General features: G+C 39.0%; 1 protein-coding gene across 4 annotated transcripts in view; it reads left to right on the top strand.

Moving 5' to 3' along the window:
• Positions 1–12,294, top strand: part of SCAI (suppressor of cancer cell invasion) — a 148,445-nt gene that overhangs the window by 67,134 nt on the left and 69,017 nt on the right. For all 4 annotated transcript variants that reach the window (XR_009008712.1, XM_057548971.1, XM_057548972.1 and 1 more), the window contains one exon: positions 1,929–2,060. Coding sequence is in view for 3 of the 4 variants with exons in the window: in XM_057548971.1 (XP_057404954.1) it covers positions 1,929–2,060 (132 nt within the window). In the remaining variant the exon portion in view is untranslated. The remainder of the gene's footprint in view (positions 1–1,928; positions 2,061–12,294) is intronic.

Below are 12,294 nucleotides of genomic sequence, written 5' to 3'. Positions count from 1 at the left end.
AGGCTACCCTCTGTGTGGACACCTGCTGTGCTCTGCCCCACCTAATGGCTGTAGGACTGGATAGTTGGGAATGGGAGAGGGCTTCTCTGGATTCTTAAGTTTCACTTTAATATTTCTGGCTGTGGGATTATTTCTTTATCTTTTCTTTCTTTTAATGTTCTTTGAGTCCTTTTAGTTTGAGGTTTTATATTTTCTAATTCTGGGAAGTTTATAGAAGTTTATTTCTGCAAGTATTTATTGCCTTCGTGTGATTTTTTTCTCTCTTCTTTATATGCTATGATGTGGATGTTGATTTCCTTCATTTCCCTTTTCCATATCTATTGAATTTTCTTTTGTGTATTCTATCTCTTCCTAATGTCTTTTGGCAGAGTACCTTAAACCTGATGTTTTAGCTTATTAATTTGTTCAGCTGTATCTTTTCTGTTCTTCAGTCTATCCATCTACTAAGTTTATTTCAGTGATTATATTTTTCATACCCAGTATTTTTATTTGCTTCATTATGTGATATTTTCTTCCTGCTTTATATCTAATATCCTTTCTTATTGAATTTGTTTATTTTGAACTTTTATTTTGTGTTTTTCTCCTGTAAACTCCTGTGTCCTGGGGATATTAGCCACCTTGGCTCATGAACTATATGGGGAGGGCTGGAGAAAGTACAGTTTGTGCCTTGTTTCTGCATCTCCTTCTGGGTTTAAAGAACGAAGGCAGGGGGTTGTTGATTGTGGGAGATGACTTACCCAGGATTACTGTAGTGTGGAATCCCTTCCCAGACTCTGCACTTTTCAAGGTCTGTTTCCCTTTGTTAAAACCACCTAGTCCATGACGTGCGGAAAGAGGTGGTGGGAAGAAGGAACTTGTGAACATGCAGGGACCACCCAGTGCTGTCCATGCGTGTTGTAAACTACTTCCCCACCAGCTGGCTGCAGTGCCACCCATATGTTACCCTGCAGCCCCTTGACACTTCTAGGCTTGCTGACAATTTTCCTGCCTTGCAACCGCAATTGTCTGTTGAAGACAATGTTGGAGAAAAAAATATTTGCCAAAATAACTGTACCACCCCCTAACTACCATCTCTGGTGTCTGGTCCTTGTCTGCTCTGCCTTTTCACCCTGCACTGGGACCAGATTTCCCTGTGTTGTCCCAGGGACTTCTATCTGTGTGTGAACGCAAATGAATTTTTTTTTCTTTAGCATAGGTTCATACTATGTATACTATCCGGCAACTTGCTGTTTTTAAAATGGCTGATTAACATGATGGATTACATGGGAAGATAGCTTGGATTCAGTAATAAATAGCTTTAAAATATATGTACGTGTGTATGTGTGTGGTTTTTTTTTTTCTTTTTAATGTTTGTGGTTTTTATATCCCTTTTATACTGGAGTATATCCATATTATTGCTTTATTATCTTAAGTATAACTGTAAGTTAGTGATAGGGTAGAGTGTAGTCATTAGTGTTCTATGAAGTACTTAGCCATTTCCCTCTTTGGTTTTTTTAGTTTCATAACAGCTTTTAAATACTATAGTACCGAAATAAATATCTTTATGGACAAAGGGTTTTCCATTTGTAGGATCGTTTTCTGGGATGGATATACAGAATGGATCAAATAGATAAATAGGTTAAAAGGATCAACATTTCTTAACCATGTAGAGGAGTGCCTGGAACATTTTAGCCATTCAAATAATATTTATTGGATGAAATAATATTATAAAAACTGCTTTTTAAAATGGATGTACCAATTTTCATTCCCACCCACAATATGACATTGTCTATTCTTCCACACCATCTTATACTTAAATTATTTTGATGATTTGATTGTAATCAGAAGATGTCTCTATCATAAAAGAAATGCTATCAGATGATATAATTAAGGTCTGTTTCTCTTTTTATTTTCACCTACTTGGTAAATAGACATATGTTTTCTTACAGGACTGAATTTGCTCTTAAAGAAATCATGTCCTCTGGAGGTGCTGAAGATGACATCCCACAGGGAGAGAGGAAAACAGTTACAGATTTTTGTTACCTTCTGGATAAATCTAAGCAACTGTTCAACGGGTTAAGGTTAGTGGACTCTTGATGCCTTAAGCTTTTATCTAGTTCTGTATCTTTTTTTCCCATGGCTAATGTGTAGTAAGTTTCTGAAAAGTTATGGATAGAATGTTATATAAATGTCTGTACTAGAGATGATCATGCTTTTTTTCTTCATTCTCAGGTGAGAAAACAACAGAAGAGGATAACTTATATTGTTTTACTCAAGTTGAGAGAGCTGTTTTGTTAGATGGTCTTGTATACCTTACTCCACATCATACCTATTTTTCATCTGATTTTACACATTGCAATAACCAAGGAGCCTGGGATGCATATGCAAGTGAACCTGGGGCTTCTCTTCTGTTACATTTTTTGTATACTTGTTTATTTGCTTATTTCTTTTATTCTTTCTTTTTCTTAGGATAAAGTATCTGTTAACTAAAATAAGAGTGTTCTAGACAGTCTAGTGTTCTAGACAGTTATTTTTACATTAGTTGTGTGTGCCCTGACTGGTAGCGGAAGCTATATGCAATTTTGTCAAAATGTGTCTTTGATTGTGTATTCTTGTGTGTGGTGAGTAAATAATTTTGTACCATTTTGTTTTATTTAAATGGTTTAGCCGTATTTCATTTCATGAGATTCTTAGGATATTGACTTACTTCAGACCTAAAGCTTCATTAGCTTAGTTTCAGTCATAAATAAATTCATGTTATGGGTAAAATACTAAGGATAAATAGGTTTTTTTGGGAAACTTTATATAGGAGTGAATAATTGTAAAGATTGTGAGTTATTTTTATTTTAATTAATTAACTATTGAAGTATAGTTGATTTACAGTGTTGTGTTTAGTGAGTTATTTTTCATTTGCAATTTATTTCTGGGTAAAAATGCAGTCTTCTTTTCACATGTTTTGTAATTTTATTCTACATCCCTAGGATCGGAATTGTACTGACAGGGTTTATTTTAAAGAATATATATTCTTGGGCTTCCCTGGTGGCGCAGTGGTTAAGAATCCACCTGCCAGTGCAGGATACACGGGTTCGAGGCCTGGTCTGGGAAGATCCCACGTGCCGTGGAGCAACTAAGCCCATGCGCCACAACTACTGAGCCTGCACTCTAGAGCCCGTGAGCCACAACTACTGAACCCACACACCACAACTACTGAAGCCCGCACACCTAGAGCTCGTGCTCCACAACAAGAGAAGCCACTGCAGGGCTTCCCTGGTGGTGCAGTGGTTGAGAATCTGCCTGCCGATGCAGGGGACACGGGTTCGAGCCCTGGTCTGGGAGGATCCCACATGCCGTGGAGCAACTAAGCCCGTGTGCCACAACTACTGAGCCTGCACGTCTGGAGCCTGTGCTCCGCAACGGGAGAGGTCGCGACAGTAAGAGGCCCGCGCACCGCGATGAAGAGTGGCCCCCACTCACCGCACCTGGAGAAAGCCCTCGCACAGAAACGAAGACCCAACAGAGCCAAAAATAAAAATATAAATAAATAAATAAATTTATAAGAAAAAGAGAAGCCACTGCAATGAGAAGCCCATGCACCGCAACGAAGAGTAGCCCCTGCTTGCTACAACTAGAGAAAGCCTGCATGCAACAATGAAGAGCCAATGCAGCCAAAAATAAATTAATTTTAAAAAATTCTTTTTAAAGAATATCTCTTTTGGGCTTCCCTGGTGGCGCAGTGGTTGAGAGTCTGCCTGCCAATGCAGGGCACACGGGTTCGAGCCCTGGTCTGGGAGGATCCCACATGCCGCGGAGCAACTAGGCCCGTGAGCCACAATTACTGAGCCTGCGCGTCTGGAGCCTGTGCTCCGCAACAAGAGAGGCCGCGATAGCGAGAGGCCCGCGCACCGCGATGAAGAGTGGCCCCCGCTTGCCACAACTGGAGAAAGCCCTCGCACTTAAACAAAGACCCAACACAGCCATAAATAAATAAATAAATAAATAAATAAAATTAAAGAAAAAAAAAAAGAATATCTCTTTTTAAAAATATTTATTTATTTATTTATTTATTTATCTGGTTGCTCTGGGTCTTAGTTGCAGCAGGCGGGCTCCTTAATTGTGGCTCGTGGGCTCCTTATTTGCTGCTCACTGGCTCCTTAGATGTGGCACGTGGGCTCCTTAGTTGTGACATGTGAACTCTTAGTTGCAGCATGCATGTGGGATCTAGTACCCTGACCAGGGATCGAACCCCCAGCCCCCTGCATTGGGAGCACAGAGTCTCAACCACTGCACCACCATGGAAGTCCCTAAAGAATATATCTTTAATCAACTATATGCCAAAACACTTTTTAAAAAAATTTTTTAAAAAGTCCAATCTATCAAAATAACAAGTCTCTAAAATGCAATGTTAGGAATAAGGCAAAGCCTTTGACTGGGAGGAGTTGGAACGCATTTGCAAAGCCTACTTCATGGAGTTACATACAGCTGAGAGAATAAGGAAGGACAAGAAAGTTGTGTGAATTAAGTTTACTGCCTATCAGAAGTTTATTGCCCTTCTGCTTTATAAGTTTTTAAAATCTTGCCTGTAGATTTTTTGACTCTAATTAATAGTTGCTTAAGGTTTAATCATTTTGATACTCTGCTGCTTAGTTGTGGTGTTAGTAGAATGTTTGGAGTCTACTTATATGTAATTTACCTGGCTTCGTAAACAGTAAATAATGTTGAGCAACTAAAATGCTATGCCCATTTTCATTCCCACCTCCCCAAAGAAGAATGCCCTTAAGTGAGGAGGGTAACCTGCACTGGGTAATGCACCTTTCTGCTCACCTTGGAGATACTGAAGGAGCTTTTAACTCACATCGGTTATTAAATAACTGCATGAGAGTAAATATGTCTTCACAATAAAAAATATATATAGATATATCTTTTAAAAAATTTACAATTATAAAGATAATACAGGGTCATCAAATGAGTCCTCCATGACCACTGAATCTAAAGCTACACTTTCAATCACTTTCTCATCTCTATATTCATTTAATTTTCTTCATAAAACTCATCACTACCTGAAGTGATCTTATTTGCTTATGATGTCTTCCTACGTTAGAATGAAATATCCCTAGGAATAGGACCGTATGTGTCACTGTTTCTCTGCTATCTAAGCCAGGGACTTGCACGTCACAGGTGCTTCACAAACAATTGTTAAATGAAGGATTCCAAAGACAGTGTTCTTAACTCCCACACTCTTCTGTTTCCTATTTTGTGCTACAGAAGAGATCTTTGAGATTAGTTTGGTTTCTTTTGCTTTATAGATTAAATGCATCTTTTTAAGGAATTCTTTTCTGTCACTATTCTAATTCAGAAAACGACCCCAGTACACCCTGGTTTGAAGTCTTTTTTTTTTTAATAAATAAATAAACTTATTTATTTATTTATTTTATTTTTGGCTGAGTTGGGTCTCAGCCAAAACCTTGTGAACAAGGTTTTGAATGAACATGTGTTTCCAATTCTCTTGAATATATACCTAAGAGTGAAATTGCTGGCTCACATAGTACTTACTCTAAGTTTAACCTTTTGAGGAACTTCTAGACTGTTTTTTTAAATTTATTTATTTATTTATTTATTTATTTATTTTTATATTTATTTTTGGCTGTGTTGGGTCCTCGTTTCTGTGTGAGGGCCTTCTCTAGTTGCGGCAAGCGGGGGCCACTCCCCATCGCGGTGCGCGGGCCTCTTCACTATCGCGACCTCTCTCGTTGCGGAGCACAGGCCCCAGACGCGCAGGCTCAGCAGCTGTGGCCCACGGGCCCAGCCGCTCCGCGGCACGTGGGATCCCCCCAGACCAGGGCCCGAACCCGTGTCCCCTGCATTAGCAGGCAGACTCCCAACCACTGCGCCACCAGGGAAGCCCTAGACTGTTTTTCAAGGAGACTGTACCACCAGCAATGTATGAAGGTTCCAATTTCTCCACATCCTCACCAACACTTGTTATTGTCTGTCTTTTTGATGATAGCCATCCTAGTGTGTGTGAAGTTGTATCTCATTATGTTTTGGGTTTTTTAAAAAAATTATTTATTTATGTATATTTATTTTTGGCTGTGTTGGGTCTTCGTTTCTGTGTGAGGGCTTTCTCTAGTTGTGGCAAGTGGGGGCCACTCTTCATCGCGGTGCGTGGGCCTCTCACTGTCGCGGCCTCTCTTGTTGTGGAGCATAGGCTCCAGACGTGCAGGCTCAGTAGTTGTGGCGCACGGGCCTAGTTGCTCCACGGCATGTGGGATCTTCCCAGACCAGGGCTCGAACCCTTGTCCCCTGCATTGGCAGGCAGATTCTCAACCACTGCGCCACCAGGGAAGCCCTCTCATTATGGTTTTGATTTGCATTTCCCTAATGACTAATGATATTGAGCATCTTTTCATGTGCTTATTGGCCATTTTTATGTCTTTTTTTTGGAGAAAATATTTATTCCAATCCTTTGATCATTTTTCAGTTAGGTTTATTTATCTTTTAATTTTTAAGTTGTAGTCATTTTCTATATATTCTGGATACAAGTCCCTTGTAAGATGCAATGATTTACAGATATATATATTTTTTCCCATTCTGTGAGTTGTCTCATCACTTTCTTGATGGTGTCCTTTGAAGCACAAATGCTTTTAATTTTAATAAAGTCCAGTTCGTCATTCTCTTTCATCACTTGTACTTTTGGTGTCATATCTAAGAAATCATTACTTAACCTGAGGTCACCGAGATTTACTTGGATGATGTTTCCTTCTAAGAGTCTTGTGGTTTTAGCTCTTACATTTAGGTCTGTGAACCATTTTGTGTTAACTTTTTTATAAGTTTTTATTATTTTTATTTTTTTTAATTTTTATCTTTGGCTGCATTGGGTCTTCATTGCTGCGCGCGGGCTTTATCTAGTTGCGGTGAGCGGGGGCTACTCTTCATTGCGGTGTGCAGGCTTCTCATTGTGGTGGCTTCTCTTGTTGAGGAGCACAGGCTCTAGGGGCGTGGGCTTCAGTAGTTGTGGCGTGCAGGCTCAGTAGTTGTGGCTCACGGGCTCTAGAGCGCTGGCTCAGTAGTTGTGGCGCACGGGCTTAGCTGCTCCGCGGCATGTGGGATCTTCCCAGACCAGGGCTCGAACCCATGTCCCCTACACTGGCAGGTGGATTCTTAACCACTGCGCCACCAGCGAAGCCCCATTTTGTGTTAACTTTTGTGTATGGTATGAGATCTTAGGCATTTTTTTATCAGAAAACATATTTTTTTTCAATCGATTAATTCATTTTTTCTTTCTTCTTGCTTGTTTCTTGTTTCTCCTTTCTTGTTCATACCTGTAATGCTTAGATGGAATTTGCAATCTAAAGCCTCTATTAACCATCTACTACTCTCTTTTGATTTTCATCTCTATTCTTTTTCTCAGCATTTTTAGAAAATGTATTCAATTTGTCCACCATATGCCCAACAGGTTTCACCTTGTCATTTCATATCAGCGGTTTTTGCTATACCGCTTTTTAAAAAACTAGGTATTATGTACTTGATCCAAAGTTTACTAGCTGTTCTATCTGTATATTCAAATAAGACAGACACTAGAAATTTCGATGTGTTGTGAATGGAAATTCTTTATTCAGTATGTCTGAGAAGCATATTGAATTTAGCAGTGGCATTTCTCTTCTTAAAAAGGGTTATTTTCCGGATCTGATTCTGAATCATAAATGAATCATAAAGTTCAAGTAGTCTTCTGCTGGAGACTCTCTGCTGGATTCACATCACTCTGTGACTGCTGAAACAGTAACAATGACAACACACTTCCACATAGCACTCCACGGTGTATAAATCACTTTCGGGTACATCTCTATCCTTTGGCCACATAACAAAAATGCGTGTTACCTAAAAATGAAGGTGAACTTCACCTTCTTTTTCAGTGTTTTGGTTGTGTAAATATATTTTACCAGCTCAAAACTGTTCTCATTTTGATTTTTTTTTTTTTTGGCCACACCATGCAGCTGGTGGGATCTTAGTTCCCCAACCAAGGCTTGAATCTGGGCCTATGGCACTGAAAGCGCCGAGTCCTAACCACTGGACTGCCAGAGAATTCCCTCATTTTGATTCTTTTAAAGTGCCATTTTAACTATAACAAAGGTTTTATTTATTTTTAAAATAACTGCAGAGTAAAATTGTGTCTGTGGAAATAGTAGGAAACCCTAATACATGGAAAAATTGTGTGAGATCTAATCTTTAGGACTGTTTATTCATTGTCAGAGAAGTTTATTATGATGCTTAGGATACCTATTTCAGTTTAGTTCTTGAGTACTTAAAACTATATTGGGTTCAGGAATTAATCCTTTTCGTACAACTCAAAATCAAAAAAACAAACAATCTGATTAGAAAATGGTCAGAAGATCTGACTGGTTATTTTTCCAAAGAAGATGTACAGATGGTCAACAGGTACATGAAAACGTGCCCAACATTGTTAATCATCAGGAAAATGCAAATCAAAGCACAATGTGATATCACCTCACACCTGTCAGAATGGCTGTTATCAAAAAGACAAAAAAATACCACGTGTTGGTGAAGATGTGAAGAAAAGGGAGCCCTTGTGCACTGTTGGGGGGAATGTACATTGGTGCGGCCACCATAGAAGACCGTATGGAGTTTCTTAAAAAGTTAAAACTACCACAGGATCCAGCAATTCTACTTCTGGGCATTTATGCGAAGAAAATGAAAACACTAACTTGAAAAGATATATACATCCCCATGTTCATTGAAGCATTATTTACAGTAGCCAAGATATGGAAGTAATGTAAGTGTCCACTGACGGATGAATGGATACAGAAATTGTGGAATATATATATACATATGAATATTCTTCAACCATTAAAAATGAAGAAAATCTTGGAATTTACAACCTGGATAGACCTTGAGGGCATTATGCTGAAATGAAATAAGTCACGCAGAGAAAGACAAATAACATATAATCTCATTTTATGTAGAATCTAAAAACAACAACAACAAAAACCAAAGCAAAAGACAGAAGAAAAAAAAAAAAAAAGAAGAAACAACCGAGCTCATGGGTACAGAGGACAGATTGATGATTGCCAGCGGCAGAAGAGGGGGGCGGGGATGCAATGGGTGAAGGGGGTTAAAAAGTGCAAACTTACAGCTATAGCATAAATATGTAATAGGGATATAATGTACAATGTGGTGACTGTAGTTAATAATACTGTATTGTATATTTGGAAGTTGCTAAAAAGTTGATCTTAAAAGTTCTCATCACAAGAAAAAATAATTTGATATTTACGTATGGTGATGGATGTTATTATTGTGACTTACTGTGGTGATCGTTTCATGATATCATTCTGACCTAGAAAAGTGGGTAAGCAAATCCACCAGGGATTTATTTTCAGTGTTTTGTGTGAAGGGTCCCCTTCATTTTATTTTTTTATTTTTATTTTTTAAATATTTATTTATTTATTTATTTGGTTGCGCCGGGTCTTAGTTGCGGCAGGCAGGCTCCTTAGTTGAAGCTCGGTGCCTTCTTAGTTGCGGCATGTGGGCTCCTTAGTTGTGGCCTGTGAACTCTTAGTTGCGGCATTCATGTGGGATCTAGTTCTCTGACCAGGGATCGAATCTGGGCCCCCTGCACTGGGAGTGTGGAGTCTTAACCGCTGCGCCACCAGGAAAGTCCCAGGTCCCCTTCATTTTAAACAGCCTTAATTATTTCTACAAAAACTAGATTTATGGTGAGTAAAGTATATATCTTCTCTATATGCTTTTGGGTTTTTGTTTGAGCAGATGTGGCTAGGGGCAATGCAAGTGTGTAGTTTACTGAGAAATTAGTACTTTGACTCTTTTCCTTTTTCTTTTCATTTTTTAAAACATTTATTTATTTTTGTCTGTGTTGGGTCTTCATTACTTGCATGCATGCTTTCTCTAGTTGCAGCAAGCTACTCTTCATTGCAGTGCATGGGCTTCTCATTGTGGTGGCTTCTCTTGTTGCAGAGCGTGGTCTCTAGGTGCACCGGCTCAGTAGTTGTGGCTCACGGGCTCAGTAGTTGTGGCGCATGGGCTTAGTTGTTCTGTTGCATGTGGGATCTTCCCGGACCAGGGCTCGGACCCGTGTCCCCTGCATTGGCAGGCGCATTCTTAACCACTGCGCCTCCAGGAAAGCCCCTTTCTTTTCATTTTTAAAGAAAATTCATTTCACACACACACATAGAATAATATAGAACTATTAAAAAGATGTTGGTGGAGATATAAATGAAAAGTTGCCCGCAGTATGTGGTTAAATTTAAAAAAGCAAATTGTGAAAATAGTATGTTTTACATGATCTTGTTTTATCAGAAGTTCTCTGTTAAATTTATGTTCTATAAGCCATATTAACTCTTAGTGGGGACTCTTTGCTCTTAGTGCTCAGTTTGGTCTCTTTCTTCTGGGGGGCTGATTTTCTTACGGTGTCTGGTGCATGTGAGTGTGTGCATTTTCTGTGCTTGTTTATATAAATGAAAGTGTTTTGTTCATTGTTAGACCTTGATTGGAAAGCGATCAGAAGATCTGTAGATCTTTGTTAGTTTCCCATGGTGGTGGGTTGGAGGGATGTGTGGCATTCTTCCCCACAGTTTTCTCCAAAGAACCTCTTTGAGTTATGGAAATTAAACACATCTCTGCTTTCAAGCGTTGATGTAGTTTTTGCACATTCCTTTGGAAATAGAAAAGATTCCTTGGGAATAATTAAAAGAAGGGTTTTTTTTGTTGTCCCCCTCCCAACCCCCCATTTTTGTGTTGGTCTGAATAGAAAACAGAATCACAGTGCTTATAGAGAAAGAGAAATATATTGGGAGTGGCTCTGGACCAGTTTTGGAACTTTGGGGAAAGGGGTGAAGTGGGAGTCCAGATGGAATAACATCAGCTATTTTTTTTTTTAATAAATTTATTTATGGCTGCATTGGGTCTTCGTTGCTGTGTGCGGCTTTCTCTAGTTGTGGCGAGCTGGAGCTACTCTTCGTTGTGCTGTGCGGACTTCTCATTGTGGTGGCTTCTCTTGTTGTGCAGCATGGGCTCTAGGCACGTGGGCTTCAGTAGTTGTGGCACACGGGCTTAGTTGCTCTGTGTCATGTGAGATCTTCACAGGACAGGGCTCGAACCTGTGTCCCCTCCATTGGCAGGCAGATTCTTTTTTTTTTTTTTTTTTTTCTTTATGGTTAAAGATTTGATGAAAGTTCATAATAATGCAGTTGACAAGAAAATTAGTTATTTCTGAGATATACATTTTAAAGTAATAACTAGGATTATGACTTACAACATTATACCAGAACATATAAGATTTTTAGAAATTTCATGTAATATCTGAAACATTTATATTAACATATTTCCATACAAATAACCCAATGAAAGTTTAGTATTAGTTTTATTTTTTATTTTTTTATACTGTAGGTTATTAGTCATCAATTTTATACACATCAGTGTATACATGTCAATCCCAATCGCCCAATTCAGCACACCACCATCCCCACCCCACTGCAGTTTTCCCCCCTTGGTGTCCATATGTCTGTTCTCTACATCTGTGTCTCAACTTCTGCCCTGCAAACCATCTCATCTGTACCATTTTTCTAGGTTCCACATACATGCGTTAATATACGATATTTGTTTTTCTCTTTCTGACTTACTTCACTCTGTATGACAGTCTCTAGATCCATCCACGTCTAAACAAATGACTCAATTTCATTCCTTTTTATGGCTGAGTAATATTCCATTGTATATATGTACCACAACTTCTTTATCCATTTGTCTGTTGATGGGCATTTAGGTTGCTTCCATGACCTGGCTATTGTAAATAGTGCTGCAATGAACATTGGGGTGCATGTGTCTTTTTGAATTATGGTTTTCTCTGGGTATATGCCCAGTAGTGGGATTGCTGGGTCATATGGTAATTCTATTTTTAGTTTTTTAAGGAACCTCCATATTGTTCTCCATAGTGGCTGTATCAATTTACATTCCCACCAACAGTGCAATAGGGTTTCCTTTTCTCCACACCCTCTCCAGCATTTGTTGTTTGTAGATTTTCTGATGATGCTCATTCTAACTAGTGTGAGGTGATGCCTCATTGTAGTTTTTTTTCTTTTTTTTTTTAATACTTACTTATTATTTGATTTGAATATTATTATTATTTTTTTTAATTTTATTTTTTGGGCTGTTTTGGGTCTTCATTTCTATGCAAGGGCTTTCTCTAGTTGTGGCAAGTGGGGGCCACTCTTCATCACAGTGCACGGGTCTTTCACTCTCGCGGCCTCTCTTATTGCGGGGCACAGGCTCCAGATGCGCAGGCTCAGT

This window comes from Balaenoptera acutorostrata, chromosome 6, assembly GCF_949987535.1.
Source record: "Balaenoptera acutorostrata chromosome 6, mBalAcu1.1, whole genome shotgun sequence".
Classification (NCBI taxonomy): Eukaryota; Metazoa; Chordata; class Mammalia; order Artiodactyla; family Balaenopteridae; genus Balaenoptera; species Balaenoptera acutorostrata.
The sequence above is the reverse complement of the archived record's forward strand: the minus strand, read 5'-3'. Positions and strand labels throughout refer to the sequence as shown.